Here is a 17,431-nt window from a genome sequence, read left to right on the forward strand (position 1 = left end):
TGAATTGCAGTCTTTATATATTTTTTATTTATTTTCTCTTTTTTTCTGTACCACCTATCATCAGTCTAGGCTGTTTATAAATTTCACAAACATAACATTTTAAAATAAATAAAATACAAACCCAATACAAAATAGTATAAAACATACAGCCCTGTCTCTTTACCTTTACTCTGACCTATTGGATTGGAAATTGGAAACTAGATTCCCTGTACCATAACACAGAGTTCAACTGCGGAGAAATAGGAATACTTTCTACGGTTTAATTAATGATCAATTTTATGTTACTGTACTTTTTTTTTCCTTCTTAGTGTAATTAACCTGACAGTTCCAACGCAAGGTGGCAGTTTTACCACCAAGATGGCATTGTACAAGAATTCATCGTATAAACACCCTTACCGTCAGGGTGAGGTGGTCCTGACCACACGGGATGTGCTCTTCGTTGGGGTCTTTGTTGTAGGTGCAGATTCTACACATTTAATTTTAACTCTGAACAAATGCTATGCAACTCCATCCCGAGACAGTAATGACAAACTCAGATACTTCATCATTGAAGGCGGGTGAGTGCCATGTTGATAAAATGTTTCCTTTGGTTTGTATTTTGAATTTATACATGGGAGGGTGCAAAGGTTGTCTTTTGAATGTACGTTTGATTCCTCTCTCACTTCTAATTGCAGCTCTTTCCTCAAATCTTCAGTAAACTGGCATCCATGATTTTCTCTCGTTTTTAACTTTCAGATTAAACTTCTATAATTTCTATAAATAGAGGGAGGATAATATAGCACTGTATGTATATTGACATTAATAGATTTAAGTGCAATGCCCTGAAAATTATTGGATCTAGTTAAGATTGTTTCTCTTCTTCTAGATGCCCAAATATTAAAGATAATACTATAGGAATTGAAGAGAATGGTGTATCCCTGACTTGCCGCTTTCATGTCACAGTGTTTAAGTTTATTGGTGATTACGATGAGGTGCACCTTCACTGTGCAGTTTCACTTTGTGATTCAGAAAGATATTCCTGCAAAATAGTAAGTTTTGTTTTTTTTGCATAAACATTTTTATTGGTAGATAGTATATAACAATCCTACAAAACAGTAGTCAAAGAATGATTTGTATCATTCCACCATTTGACATGAACCCTACTCCCCAGTCCCACCCTTCCACTCCCCGTGTACAGGGTATGCCACCAATAAGAACAATAATAAATCATACAATGCATTCAAATAATGAATAATAAACTAGAAGCACTTGTAAGGAAGAAAGGAACCATCAACTTTTCTATAAGTCCAACTCATAGGCAAGCAATGTCTCTGTGGAAAAGGCAACCAACAAGAGCATAGTCTCAGAAGTGTATAGCTGTGTGACAGATGCCATGTGTGAAGCAGACGATGTTGATATAAGACCTAGTTCTAATAGCTATCAGCAAATCTGAAAAGGACGCCAAAGACCAGGGGCATGTAAATCTAGCCAGTAGCAAGGCTAGCAGACCAGGTTAAATAAGGCTGCCATATCAAGTTAAATTTTTTGACAGTGTGGTGTTTCTCCGCAGTCATTCGGCACATTGTGCAGACAGAGTCTAATTTAGCTAAAACTGCTTTCATAGATGGGCATATGGATGCTTTCCAATCCCGAGCTATCACCAAACGGGCGGCAATGCACATCTGAATTATGAAGGGATGTAAAGGGTCCTGGTCGGCTTGGGTAGAATTATTAAGCAGAGCGATGTCAATTGTGAGATGAACAGGCCGTTTTAGCATAGAAGATAGCTGAGATTCAATCTGTTGCCATAGAGGCTGCACACAGTCCCCCAACCACCACATATGCAGATATGTACCGACAGAGGTACAGCCTCTCCAGCAAACTCCAGACTGGGTGGGAAGAATCTTTGCGAGACGCTCCGGTGTCAGGTACCAGCGATAGAGCTTATATCCGTTTTCCATTAGTGTTGCAGAGATCGAGGCTTTGCTAAGATGAAGATATAGATGTGACCAGTCGTCTTCAATGTATACGGTCTGTAAGTCAGCAGTCCAGGCTCTAATATGAGCTGGGGTAAAGTCCAGTTTCGCATTAAGTAGTTGGTAGACCTTGGCTATTAGACCTCGGAGAGGACTTCTAGTTGAGCAATAGCCCTCGAATAGAGATTTTCCCTTACCCAGGCTAGTTTTCAGATGCTGTGATAAGCAAAAATGACGTATTTGTAAGTATGCCAGATATTCAGTCTGGGGCAGACTATATTTTTGACTTAAGGATGCGAAAGGGAGAATGTCTTCTCCACCCCAGATATGCTCAAAGAGTGTAACACCCCTGTTGCGCCACTGGGCAAAGGAGTTGCGTTCGGTGCAGGGTGTAAAGTTGATGTTGTGGAAGAGGTGTGAGAGATGATAGCAAGGTCTCACCAATGATCTCTAGAATATAGTCGCATGATCACTTCCTTTTTCCTAATGGTTATGCCTCTCTCTATGCATCCTTCTGGTTCTAGCCACTGCCTTGTCACACAGTTTCACTGGGGCTCTGGGAGATATGGATCATATGTTTGAGGAGGCAGTTACTGAGGAGTAGGGGGAGACTTAAGGAAAAGGGCGGGGCAAGGGTAGGATGGGGAGAGGTAAGTGGCAGGTTTTTCTTTTGAAATGTTGGCAACCCCGCAAAGTATACAGGATAAAGACTCTCCATGACACTGGCCCAACAGCACATTTTATTTATTTATTTATTTGTTTGGTGCTTTTCTATACCGGCATTCATGATACAATCATATCATGTCGGTTTACATGGAACGGGGGTACAGTAACCTTAGATATTAACAAAGCGGAGAGAAGCAGAAGTTACAATAAAACAGGGGTGCTGGAACTGGGGGAAGAGAGAGACAAAGCATAAGTAACTCAACGGCGAGAAGAGCAATTATTTACATTGTGCTGAATGTACAGTAATGATTGCTATGTTGAATCAGTGAGTTTCAGGAAAGGCTTGTTTAAATAACCAAGTCTTATCAATGTATCCATAGGCCTTACAAGTTTGGAGAAAGAGACAAATTTGAAAACTGACCTCTAAATGTGCACAATAGTTAATAAATTCTCAGGTCCAAAACTGATGATCTATGCACCAGTAATATTTTGCAGAATGCTGCATGTGACAATTATAAGTCATGTTGAAAAAAATGTTCAGATTGGTAATGACGAGGAGAGATTGTGGTTTACTGCAGTAACAAATTAGTGGGAAGCACCATGCTTTTGTATGGGCAGGTAAGCACTATAGAGAAGGCCTGCTGATGAGACGGATTTAGTAGGGACAGTAAAAATAAAGATAAAACTATTTCAAAGTAAATCATTAAAACTGGGGATTTCTTTCAGTCGAGATTTTTTATCAGACATTATAAACATGCCGTAACTGTTCTTTCTTTCATCACTGGAATGAATGTTAGTCCCTTTTAAAATGGTTTCCTTCCTCCCACCTCCAAAACTTAATTGCACCAACGATACGGTGGTATTAACATCTGAACTAGGGTAATCTGTACGTTTCTGAAACTTTGCAATCCCATCACATTCTTTATGTCAAAATGTTAAAGGTTTGGTTCTCTTCTAATATAAAGTGTTCTGGTATAAAAACCTATCCAATGTGAAAAATGTTAGATTTTAGGAATATGACATTCAATATAAATGTATAAAAGTGCTTTCTTTTCTTTTTTTTTTTAAGAACTGTCCTCAGAATTCCAGAATTGCTTCAGACTACTTCCAAGAAACGAAGGAGCAGATAATTTCAGTGGGACCAATTAGGAGGAAAAGTATGTTTTCTCCATCAAAATATAAAAATAGAAATATTTTTCCATTTGGTAGGAACCTAAAAACTTTCACCATGGGGTACCTGGATGTAAAATTACTATAACTAGTAATGGTTAGCTATAAGGGTATCAATAACTATCACTGAGAAGAACCTTAGCTGCTAGAAGTGTCAGAAATCTTGGGATTTATATTCAAAACATATCAGCTTTTAACCATCTTAAATGGTCCTGTTTAAAAGTATTCCCCCCAATCCCCATCCAGGTAAATTCTGTCAGCACAAAATTACTGTGCACATTTTCCTAGCCAAAACAAGGCAGGTCAAAGGTAGGTGATGTACACAATATCCTGCACTAGCCAGCTAAATTTTGCTGGTCAACTCTGGCCATTGAAATAGCAGGCCAAAATCTAGCTGGCCAAATTTTGGGCTGCTTGACTTAGGAAGATTTTCTGCCACTAATTTAGTTGGCCATTAATGACTGAAAATCCAGCTAAAGTTAACCAGGTAAAGTGGAGACTTAAAAGTTCACATAAAAAATGTTTCTGGTGATTTTATCTGTTTATAATTGGTCACATTTTCACTCAGCTTTTTGGATTATTTGAGTGCATGTGCCACTGCTAGTAGCAGTGATGATATCACTGGAAAAGTTGTGTTCTCTTTCTTCATTTGCTGGCAGGATGGCATAAACTCATGCATTTGGACTAGTCTAGCAGGATAAGGAATGGAAATTAATTTGCTCAGCAAGCACTCCTAGGAGTCATCCTGCTATAGTACAAGTTGTTACATATAGACAGTCTAAGATGTCACACATACAGCCAAGCAAGCACTTAATGCAACAGAAAGAACTCTACAGGAAGTCCTCAGACTTAAGACCCATTTGGCTTCTGAAAACAATGTCTTAAATCTAAACCAATTGATCTATAAGGACAATATAATAAATGGGGGCCAACACCTTATTTCACCTACATAACAGGGATGTGCATTCGTTTCATCTCTTTCAGTGGACTTTACAGTACACAGGCAAAAACAGATAATATGTGCATAACTTGTCATTAATAATACACACACATACTATCCATTTCTACCAATATACTATGAAGTCCGCGAAGTACACGAATATTGCCAAAATTGATGAAACAAATGCACATCCCTACAAAATAATCCAGAATTTTGTACTGTAAAAAGCAGACACATTTTGCAGCATTACTTTTTGTTGTCTGACAAGGAAAATGCCAAGTCATGCTTACAGGACATTGAATTAACATTGTTTCGAAGATAGAAAGTCCCTGGTACTCTTTCTACTAACGCCGTCTAGAACTTAAGAACATAAGATATGCCATACTGGGTCAGCCCGAGGGTCCATCAAGCCCAGTATCCTATTTCTGATAGTGACCAATTGAGGATGGCCAGACCTGGCAAGATCCCAAATAATAAACAGATTCCTTGCTCCTGTCATACAGTGAAAAGTAGTGGCTATTTCTTAAGGCTACTTGGTTAATAACAGTTTATTGACTTCTTCTCCAGGAACTTGTCCAAACCTTTCTTAAATTCACCTGTACTAACTGCCTAACCACATCCTCTGGCAATGAATTCCAGAACTTAATTGTGTGTTGAGTAAAAAATAATTTTCTCCAATTTCCTTTGAATGTGCTACTTACTAACTTCATGGAGTATGCCCTAGTCTTTGTATTTTTTTGAACGAGTAAATAACCGATTTACCCATTCTATCCCACCCATCCTAACCAGGCCTCATGGTCATCGGTGCACCAGAGTGTGCCTGTTGGGAGATCCTCATGCATCTTAAAGGTCAAACAAGTGTTGTCAATCGGATAATGGGCATCAGTTTAGAAACGTAACTCTGAATCGTTGTAACTGGAACTGCCTTAAGTTGAGGATTTCCTGCAATCACAAAATGACAGTAAAAGACTCTCCACTGCTGCCCGCCTCCTCCTCTCCTGAACCATTAGGCAATAGTATGTCCTCTGCAAGCAGCTTTGTAATAGGAAGGTCATATTTGTCTGTATCCAGAAATTAAATGTCCTGTTTCTTGTTTTTGAAAGAGACTAGATTCAAAGTGTCTGTATAACCAAGTGCAATAGATCATTCAGAATGAGCTCACTGAGCTTTCTCTTCTCCCATAGAGATAACTGTTACTGTCACACCATTTGTGTCTCTCTACCCCTCCCCTCTGGAATATTTTGATGTGCATTATGCAATACCTAGATAAGAAAGCATGCTAAAGAGGGAGTGGTGCCTACAAGTTGCTGGCAGAATGTAAAGTTTGTACAGATCTTGTCCTAGCTCCTCTTCTCTGCACCTTAATGTTGTGGTGGGCCAATTTAATGGCAATGAGGAAAAACTGAAGCATGGCAATTGAGAGAGACCTTTTAGCTGGTAAATGATAATGTAAAAAAATGTGCGTTTATCAGAACTGATATGTAATGCTGTGATGTTTATTATTACTATGAATCTATTACCCAGATAACATTCTTCTTTAATTATTCCCTTTTATATCTATTGTCTCATTGTTTCCTGTGCTGTGAGGGAACATAAGTTTTTTTAACATATTTAAATTAGGCAACTGGTGATTGAATATAAGCAAGCATTTTCATTTCCTTGTCCTTTCTCTGAAATCAATTTGAGCCTGCACTGTATAATTCCTCTGCCATTCCAGATGTTGGTGGTGAGATAGTTGATAAAGTATTATACATTGAAGGGTCTATAAGCTAAGTTGTTTGTTTTTTACTTCTCCAAGATACAAGCCTTTTTCTCAAATCTAGGATGTAAATATTTTTATTTGCATGACTTGGTAAATACCTTTCTGCTGAAAATGTTTCTAATCCCCCAATTTTTTTCAAAAGTAATTTTGATCTTCTGTGTTTGAATGTCCACATCTTTTCTAAATGCTTGATTATAGGATTAGATTGGTGTGAGGACAACGGAGGCTGTGAGCAGATCTGTACAAGTAGAATCGACGGACCCTTGTGCAGCTGTGTAACAGGGACATTGCAGGACGATGGGAGGAGTTGCACAGGTGAGGGGAATTTAAATAGGAAAAGAAATTAGACTTCAGATTTCATTTTCTTTTAATCATAGTAAAAAGATTGGTGTGATGAGTAAGGATCAGTTAGATGGCATAGTGGCAACACTAGGTGATAGGGCATGAGAAATTTGAAAGTAGGTTAAGCCTCATGTACATCTTTGCTTGTTCTGGGAATATGGTAACAATGTATAAAATACACTCAGAAAAAAATAAAAAACATAAGAGATTTTGTAATTTCATAAAACATTAAAAAGAGAATATGGGGTAGATTTTAAAACATGTTCAGTTCCCGGCATACGCACATGGACACACTGATCTTTATAACATGCACACACCGGCATGCGCATGTTATAAAATCTGTTGGCTGCGTGAACATGCGCACCGGTTTTAAAATCTGCACACGCATGTGGGGGCGGCGAGCGCAGGGGGGGGTGAATTTTTGCAAATTATGTGTGGCGATGCATTCGGGCCTTCCCCTGTTCCCTAACCCCCTAGCTAACCTTCCTTAAGATTTTTTATTTTTCTACTTACTGCTCCTGCCGAACAGAAGTAGTTTGCACGCGCCAGCCAGGGCCGCCATCAGGGCAGTATTCTTGGGCCTGCAGTATGGGGCCCCAGGATCTACTGCCACATATGGGGGCCCGCCGCAGCCACCAGGCGGCAGGTGCGCTTGGGGGATGTATTAGTTCATGGCAAAGAGGCCCACTGAGGCTCTCTCCGACAGTCTGTCGCCCAGGGGCCTACTGAAACCTGGAGCCGGCCCTGGGTGCGGGCCCCAGAGAAGGGAGAGAATCAATGCTATGCGTGTCTTTTAGACACACATAGCATTGATTTACAGAGCACCGCAGACAGAGACTCGTCCGCGCGCTCTGTCCTGCCAGCGTTCACTGTCTGACACGGCTGTGACGTCACCGCCGCGTCAGACAGTATGCGCCGGCAAAGCGCGCGGGCCGTCGCTGTCTGCTTGCTGTATGGGGCCTCAAAATTCCTGATGGCGGCCCTGGCGCCAGCAGTAGCCGGCGCACACTTCCCCAGAACAGCAGCTAATGGCCACTGTCCCAGCCGGCCTCCGGCCCGCCCCTTTTTCAGGGCCCGGCACTTGTGCACGTGGTCGAGCCCTTTTGAAAATACACGTGGCGCACACGGAGCCCAGCTATGCCTGTAAGTGCCAATTTTTATGCATGCGGCCATTTGAAAATTCGGCCTTATATGAGCATTTTTTAATATGGTCATTGCTGACGGCTGCCTTTCATTATAATAATTAGAATCCAGCACAGAAGAAAAGATTTTCCTCTATTATACAGACTTTACTAAAAAGTACAGTTGTATTGAAACCGAGAATGCTTCAATTTTAGTTTCTGCTTCCCATTTTTGTGTGTTCATTTTAATTTTCTTTAACTTCAATGCTGATTTCATATTTTCATTTCACACCTGGTTACAAATGAGCTTTGAATGTGTTATTTCTTTCAAGCAAAAAAGCACAAGATAAGAATCACTGGCAGTACTGGCTCACTGGCAGGACTGTCATGTGGGAAACCTGGATTTGATTCCAGAGCTTGGTTTCTGCTGTTTGTCCTGGCCAGGTCATAGGATGCTCTGGAAGCAGATTCATAGCCCTAAGGAGGAGGGAATCTCAGCACAATGGTGACACCTAGTGGCTAAACTCAGAGTGCAGGTTCCGGAAAGAGTCGGAGTCTGTGGCCCCTTATTAAGGACTCCCACTGCAATGGTTGGGCTAGATGAGGGCATGAGGGGTTGGGGGTTATAAAATGAGGAAAACCCCTGGATCATTATGAATGAAGGCTCATGACGCCATAGCCCAGCAGAGGCCATTTCTGACTGAGCTAGTAGCTCAAAGGAGAATGAAGAAATGGCTGGCCCCAGAACAAACACACAATTCTCCTAATTAAATGTATACAACTATGCTTTATGCTAGCCTTATTAGGCGAGTTCTTACTCCCAAACAATATATAGGGGGGTATACTCTGTTCCCAAGTCCTTTGAGATAAACTCCTAATTTAATCTTTTTCAACATAGGTAATCTAGGAAAACGTAGGTAAACTAAAGATCTGGTACCCTACTGGTCTGAGATCTTTAGTTTACCTTCTTACTAGTGCCACCAAATCCAGGGCTAGATTTAAGTTATGGTGCCCAGAAGCAGGACATTTTGCCCCAGGATTTCAGAAAGCAACAGTTTTGAATCTGTTTTTGGTCACCTTCAGAATGTGGCAACCTGGGCATATGCCTAGGTTGCCTCTGCCTAAATCCGGCCCTAACAAAATTCTTTCTTGCTTTTCTCTATTCTCGCTGCCCCTTAATTACACTTTCTTATGTAGGCCTGTTTTCAAAGAGTACAATAATGAGTCAGTTAAGAGACAATAATGGTACAGTTCTGGTGATTAATGGTGGCTGAACGTTTGAGGGGCAGTAGATATGAGGAAAAAGAAGATGCTAAGGTAGACACAAATGGGATTTGAAAGATTGGAGAGAAGGAACAAAAAGAATAGCCAAAAAGAGGGAAGTTAGAGAGAAAGTGGAAACAATCAGAAGGCAGGCAAAGAACAGAGAAAAGCTACAGGAAGTATGAGAGAGACAAGGGGTTTGGTAAGGAGGGATGAGGAAGAATGATACAAAGGAAAAGAGAAGAGGAATATACGATTTATGAATAGGCAGAGGTGTTGATGCACTCTTAGAAGAGGCTAATGCTTTTAATTTCTTTTTCTTTACAGTGTCTAATTCTTCAAAGGAATCTCAAGTCTGGATTGGCCTGTTAATTCTAAACCAGATATCCCTATTGGTTTTTATTTACAAATCAGAGACAAATCCATAATGAGTCCAAAATTGTCATCTAAAGTATTGTAATTTACTTGACAGGATTGCTGTAGGATATCAACACACAAACAACAATATATTACCAAGCTGAGCAGGGAATTTATTTTTCATTTGCCATAATTCATTCTGTATGTTTTAATGAATTGTGAGAAAAGAATAACCGAAATCTACTGCAGTTTATCACAGTACAAAATGGTGGCCATAACAGCCAGCAATGAAAAACTACAAAACATTGTTTCATTCAGAATTTCAAATACTCAAAGATTAAAGGTTGTCTAGATCAGAGTAAATGGAAATAAACGAACAGATCATCATTCATTTCTTCTGTGGACTACATAATTATTGAAACTCTACAAGAAGAAAAGCTGGATATTGCAATCAGTTGGCATAAACCAAACCTAATCCAGATATCCAAGAAGACTGAAGGATGAAAATGCACATTTTGATAGTAAAAAAAAACTGATATACTAAGAAATTTTAAGATAGAAACATTCAGATATTTAGCTTTGATAAAGTACAAGAAAGTGCAATTTTCCATTAAAAAAAATTCAAGGACAAGGGGTTATGACTGAAGTGAAGGGAAGAAGGAAAGCTAAAACAGGAGGAAATACATCTTTATTGAGAGGGTGGATCAAATAGCCTACCAACAGAAGTGCTGGAAACCAAAACTGACAAAATGTAAGCATGCTTGGGACATATACAGAGGACAGTGGTAAAACCAAGATTGGCCAAATGAAATGGAGGAGGTGGGGAGGCAGGTACTGAGTATCATTACCCAGAATCATAAAGGAACTAAGATAGACAAAGAAACTTACCTAGAAGGTCAGTCTCTAGAACCAAACCTCCCTCCCTCTCCCGAAGCAATTCCTCCTAAATCCTTCTAAGCTGCATGATCTTGCATATCTATTAGTCCTGGGGGAATTCTGCGCTACTGTGGAGTGCAGAATTCCACCCCTGTGCAGAATTGCCAAATTCTGCACAGAAAATGGCAGAGGAGACCCCGGCATGCCGCGAACGGAGTGCTGCCGTTTCCGGCAAAGATGAAGATCCCAGCATGCCCCGAATGGAGCGTGAGCCGTTTGTGGCGAAGATGAAGGCCCCAGTGAGAGTGAATAGGTGTAGAGAGGTGTGTGTGTGTGAGAGAGGAGGGGGAAGGGGGTGAGAGAGCAGGGGGCGTGAGAGAGACCAGGGAGGGTAAGCAGGGGGGTGTGAGAGAGAGCAAGGGAGTGAGAGAGAGCAGGAGAGGTACTTGAGTGTGGGTGCCAGAGAGAGGGAGCCTATATGAGGAGATTGTGAAGGAGTGTGTATGTGGGTGAGAGATTGGGAGCTGGTGTGTATGAAAAAAGGATTATGTGTATGTGAGGGTGCTAGCCTGTGTGAAGGGATTGTGTATGTGAGAGAGACAGCCTGTGTGAAGGGGTGCATGAGAAAGAGAAATAGGTACGCTGTGTGAGGGTGTATATATGAGAGAGAAAGGGAGCATGTGTGGGTGTGTATGCAAGAGAGAGGGACCCTGTATGAGGGGATGTGTGTGTACGAGAGAGTGAGGGAGCCTGTTTGAGGATGTGTGTATGTGTGTGAGAGAGAGAGGGACAGAGGGAGTCTGTGTGAGGGGCAGTACTGAGAATGGGGTCAAACTCTGGGAGTGGCGATAGAGTGGAAGGGGTTGGGCCTAGAGGTGGAGGAGTTGGGACCTGAGAGGGCAAAGTGGCCAGGGGAGTAGGGAGAGCAAGTGGAAAGGACACTCTTACAGTGAATTTCTAGAGAAATTCTGCTCAAAATATTTAAAATTCTGCATCTTTAAGTAATAACTTTTTCTGTATTAATTTAAAATGTAATTACTTAGACTGTCATGTAAATTATATTATTTTGACCAATATAAAGTCTGCAGAATTTTTGCAGAATTTTAAGTTTTTATGCACAGAATTTTAAATTTTTTTTGCACAGAATTCCCCCAGGAGTAACCTATCATCTGCTAGAGACAGAGAATAGTGGAGAGCTGCAGGTGACACAACACCCTATATAGGGTGATGATAGCATTCTACTTGTTCTCTGTCTCCATCTGCTGTTAAGGGAGCAAAATGCATGCATCTGGTAGGATTAAAAGGAAGCAGTGATATCTAGCTTGCAGTCAAGCTTGTACAGCTGACAACTAGGAAGTATCATGAGCACAAGGAGAGGTAATAAGGGGAAGATGTAGAGCAGCGTAGGTGATCAGGTTTGTATGACTGACAGCTGGGAGATATCCTTAGCTACAGCAATGTAAGTGGGGACAACCAAGCAGGTTGGATGGGCCATTTGGTCCTTATCTGTCAACATCTACTATGTTATGTTATTATGTATTTACTGTTTTTGATAAAAGTACAGTTATTTTGTCTCCAGTTACCAATTATTTAAAAAGCAGCATTTTACCACCCGGTTTATTTCTATTCGCCCTGTACAGATTCCATTTTCATAATCGCACTTCTGTTCTACAAAAGGCATTGAATTAAAACTTCATTTTCTTGAATAAACTCTGGGCTTAAATTTCAAAGCCTATTATGTCTGTTGTAAAGTACATTTGTGGTGTTTTGTGATTGAGCTTCAATCACAAGATCATTAAAATGAATGTTTACTAAAAAAAAAAAATTTCTATAAAACATAAGGTTAAATTGAAACATTGAATTCAGGTAGATACCAGCCGCATCTCAGGGCTGTATGAAATGAAGCCCCAGCTAATAATTTGACTGACTACTTCAGTGCTTTTCAGCATGTAAAGTCTCATTATCCCCTAAATATTCATTAATTATTCCTCAGTTATCTACCAAAGTATCCAACAAATATCCCCAAATATGTTGGTATCATCCAGCAAGATAATAAGAAGAAAACAAGAGGCAGATAGAAGCACAACATAGTAAGTGGTTGGAACTAGCAGCCTACAATTCCCCTAGACACCAATCAAGTTGAAGCAGATTGCTGGTGGCAGAAATATTACATCAAAACAAATCTGGGAACATGTGGCGAGCAGAGAGAAAAAACAAACTATGCAGAAGTGTACCTTGGAATATACTTAGAACAGGGCTGTAGTGCGTATACCTCCCAGTGCTATAAAAATGATAAGCAGTAGCAATAGATAAATCAAGTGCAACATGTTTTAAACTCATGGAAAATAGCCCGCAAAGATGCATAAAACAGATTCTACATTTGACCACCACCGCATACAATTTTTCACAGCCATAGATGTAATGTACACAAGGTAACCTGCACCTGCTTTTTGTGGAGTTGTAATTTTGCTTGAAAAAATATGCACAAAGATTTGAAAATGCAATTTATACATATACTTTTCCTCCCCCAACTTAAACATGCCTCCTCTCAATGCAGCTAAAAGGAAATGGCCCTAAATGCATTTTGTACTTGCTTGCCTGGAAGCCCATGGTCAAATGGAAACTCTCTGGGGAATTTCCCTTTCTGTACATCCCAGATATAAACATTGCTAAATTAAAATGAAATTTCTGCATGTTTTCTTGTGCCCACTCCGTGGTGTCACCCACTTTTGAAATGGCTAAAAGCAGGGGTGGCCAACTCCGGTCCTCATCTATGTCTTCATTGTGGATATCCTGAAAACCAGGCCTTTTTGTGGCTCTCAAGGACTGCAGTTGAAAAACTTTAATGATCCAAAGACAATGACAAACCTTTTCCATCAGAAAAAAATCAGCAGAACCAGAGGTCACAAGCTGAGGCTCCAGGGAGGAAGACTAAGAACCAATGTCAGGAAGTATTTCTTCACGGAAAGGGTAGTGGATGCCTGGAATGCCCTTCCGGAGGAAGTGGTGAAGTCTAAAACTGTGAAGGACTTCAAAGGGGCGTGAGATAAACACTGTGGATCCATCAAGTCTAGAGGACGTGAAGAAAGAGGAGGCAGCAAAACACTGCACGGAGCGGCAGTAGCCACAGAGGCATTCACGGAGCGGGATGCCAGTGGCCAGTGGTTGGTGTTCCACCTTCACGGAGCGGAAGGATGGAGGGCTGCCATCTCCAAAAAAAAAACAGGGGTGGGTAAGAGTATGGGGCAGGGGTGAGCCTGCTTGTTGTGGCGGTTGCTACCCCTAATTGAGCTGGATGTTCACTTGGATGCAGATCCGGCGCTGCTCTCTACATTGGTGGTGGGCTGGAGGGTACTGGAAGCCAATAGTAACAGGTGGGAGAGAGAAAAAGGAAAAAAAAAAAAAAGGATAAAGAGCGTAGCTTGCTGGGCAGACTGGATGGGCCGTTTGGTCTTCTTCTGCCGTCATTTCTATGTTTCTATATGTTAAGTTGGCCACCCCTGAAGCATACATGCTGCCATCCACTGTGCGTGCTTTTAATTGCATTTCTATTTTGACTTATTCATTGCCTTTCCCGTCCAAAAGGACTGCTTAAGGCAGCTTACAACAATTCAAACAAATACAATTGCAAAATCAATAATTACCATATAAGCATATGAACATAATAAAATTAAACTGCTTACCTGTAATTGGTGTTCTGCATGGACACCTGACAAGTCAGTCACATTTGTGGGTAATGTCATCCGAGGATCAAAGTGCCACAGCTCTGAGTAAAACCTTATAAGCTCCACTGATCAGGAGCACTGACCTCCCCTACCTTTGGGAACTTAAATATGGAGCACCTCTAAACTCACACCTCTCACGACTACTCTTCAACATCTATGTACAGCCCTTAAGCCTCATCATAAGACCGGATTTGTGTGTTACTTCTATGCAAATGATAGAGGTCCACTGCAAACCTGGGCAACTTTGTGCAGAAAACTTAGACAAACTAAACATCTGTCTACAGAAAGTTCAGAGCTGTATGTCAAAATACAAGCTATGCTTAAATCCAACCAAAATAGAGGTTCTTGAAATAGCCAACCAATCCTCAAACTCACTTCCCCCCAAAATGAGAAATTACAGCTTTCACCTTAAGGAAATGTCCTTTTCCTTAAGGTGGATAAATAGATTCTGGACCAGTGGGTTATGCACCTCTACTAGCAGATGGAGACGGAGCAAACTGATGTCACAGTATAAATAGTCCTGCCGTGACATCTATTAGGCTACGCATCTGGAATTCTGTAACCAACTCACTCAATACCTGTAAATGTTAAAACACTTTATTATTGTAGCAAGAAAGGCAATTTAATACAAAGTTTCTTGGGAGTAGCGGGTTTCACCAACGCGGGGAAGTCCCAAAACCTACTCAATTCCTTTATATATGTTCCCTGCTTATATAGAGGGGAATGTATGTATATATCAGAGGTTGAGACTGTCTGTTGGATGATGTGAGTGCATGGCATGCATTGTGCACGCACAGCGTGACAACAACGTGAGAAGCAGTAGGCATGGAGAAATTGTACGTACACCACAGAGTGAAATAGGAGATGCGAGTCATGAGGAAAAGTGTGCGAAACATGGAACAAAGGGGAAGACACCGCCCAGAAGTTACAGACAAAGAAGGAAACGAGAAAGCAATGCATCATGGGCTAAAATTAAACAGTATATAAACAGGGAACATACGTAAAGGAACTGAGTAGGTTTTGGGACTTCCCCGCTTTGGTGAAGCCCGCTACTCCTAAGAAACTCTGTATTAAATTGCCTTTCTTGCTATAATAATAATAAAGAGTTTTAACATTTACAGGTATTGAGTGAGTTGGTTACAGAATTCCAGGCACGTAGCCTAACACATCAGCCTGCCAGTATTCTCTTCAAAAGCAACTGTGGATAGACTAGCAAAAAAGCTGATTAAAAACAGTCAACCATTTCAGTACTCAACCAACAGGAAACACTGAACTCAGGCAAGAACGTATGCATACTAGGCTAGAGATTGGATGAACACTTACCAGTAATCCCCTGGAACACGTAGCCACACAGGAGGATCATCACACAATCATTCAGCAGCCAAGAACAGGAAGCTGAATCCATCTATCCACCTTAAAGAAAAGGAAATTATCAGGTAAGTAGTAACTTCTCATTTTCTACCATGTGGACAGATGGATTCAGGATCAGTGGGATGTACTCAAGCTACTCCTGAATAGGGTGGGAGGCTGCCTGCGTCCAGTCAATACTGCACGTGCAAAGGCTGCGTCCTCCTGGGTCTGAACATCTAGACAATAATACCTGGAAAAGGTGTGGAAGGAGGACCACGTCGCAGCTCAGCAAATGTCGGCGGGAGACAATCTAACCTCCACCCATGACCCTGCCTGAGCCCTAGTGGAATAAGCCCTAACCTGAGTAGGCAACGGCTCTTCAGCGGCCACATATGCGGCCATGACTACCTTCTTAATCCAGCGAGCTATTGTAGCCCGCAAAGCCAGCTTGCCCTGTTTACCTCCACCATGAAGGACAAACAGGTGATCTGTCTTTCGGAAAGGTTTAAAAACTTCCAGATACCTCACGTCACGTCTCTTGACATCCAAAGGACACAACAGAAGATATTACTCTCCATCTCTTACCCTATCCAGGGACAGCAGGGAAATGGACTGATTTCAAGGGAAAATCTGAGACCACTTTAGGCAAAAAAGAAGGAACAGTACACAGCTGTATTGCCCCTGGAGTCACCTGAAGGAATGGCTCCTGGCAAGACAAGGCCTGCAGCTCGGAAATTCAACATGCAGAACATATTGTCACCAGAAACACCATTTTCAAGGTCAGTATCTGCAATAAGAGGCGACTATGCGATGGTCAAAACATAGGGCCTGCCAAGAAATCCAACACCAGATTAAGACTCCACAAGGGTACCAGTAGCCACAAGGGAGGATGAAGATGGTACACTCACCTCAAGAAACGGGCCACATCTGGATGAGCTGATAAGGATTCACCATTCACCTGGTCCCTGATACAGGCAAGAGCCGCTACCTGTACCTTCAAGGAATTAAGGGCCAACCTTTTATTAAACCCATCCTGCAAAAATTCCAAAATGTGCAGAATCTTAACTGAACGAGGAAGCACTCCTCGATTTTCACACCAAGTTTCAAACACTTGCTAAACACGCACATAGACTAAGGAAGTGGAGAACTTTCATGCTCGTAACAAGTTGGCAATCACTGCAATAGAATATCCACACTTCAGCAAGCGAGCCCTCTCAAGGGCCATACTGTAAGACAAAACAGAGTCTGATCTTCATAAAGGACAGGTCCCTGCCGCAACAGATTCCTGTGCACCAGTAGGCAGAAGGGGGGGAGTCTACCAGGAGCCTTCGCAGATCTGCATACCATGATCTCCTGGGCCAATCTGGTGCCACTTAAAGCACCATTTCCCTGTGTCCTTCGACCCTCCAAACTATTCTGTCTAACATGGGCCACGGAGGAAAGGCATTCAGCAGCTTGTCCTCTGGCCAGACCTGCATGAGAGCATCAATACCCAAGGACTTTGGATCTCTCCTGCGACTAAAGAATCAAGGAACCTTCACATTGCAAGAAGTTGCCAGCAAGACTAGAAACAGAAGGCCCCAGCGATCCGCTATCAGTTGAAACGCCTTGTCCAATAATACCTATTCTCCTGGGTCCAGACTCTCCCTGCTGAGAAAGTCTGCTCTTACATTGTTTTTTTCTGTAATGTGTGAGGCCGAGATCTCCTGAAGATGCACTTCCACCCATTCCATAAGTTGATCTATCTCCTGCGCCACTAGTTGGTTCTTGGTTCCTCCCTGCCGAATGATGTAAGCTATCATTGTTGCCTTGTCTGACATTACCCGGACTGCTCAACCCTGCAGCTTGCCGATGAACTGCAAGCATGCCAACCGGATCGCCTGGGCTTCCAGCCGATTGATGTT

General features: G+C 41.7%; 1 protein-coding gene across 1 annotated transcript in view; it reads left to right on the forward strand.

Annotated features, from left to right (window-relative positions):
- TECTA (tectorin alpha) overlaps positions 1-9,967 on the forward strand; it is a 72,671-nt gene extending 62,704 nt beyond the window's left edge. Inside the window, exons 19-23 of the mRNA XM_029574094.1 lie at positions 309-557; positions 866-1,028; positions 3,691-3,778; positions 6,692-6,808; positions 9,547-9,967. Of these exons, the coding sequence (XP_029429954.1) occupies positions 309-557; positions 866-1,028; positions 3,691-3,778; positions 6,692-6,808; positions 9,547-9,647 (718 nt within the window). The 3' untranslated portion in view covers positions 9,648-9,967. The remainder of the gene's footprint in view (positions 1-308; positions 558-865; positions 1,029-3,690; positions 3,779-6,691; positions 6,809-9,546) is intronic.
- Positions 9,968-17,431: the final 7,464 nt, after the last annotated feature.

This window comes from Rhinatrema bivittatum, chromosome 12 (genome assembly GCF_901001135.1).
Source record: "Rhinatrema bivittatum chromosome 12, aRhiBiv1.1, whole genome shotgun sequence".
Lineage (NCBI taxonomy): Eukaryota > Metazoa > Chordata > Amphibia > Gymnophiona > Rhinatrematidae > Rhinatrema > Rhinatrema bivittatum.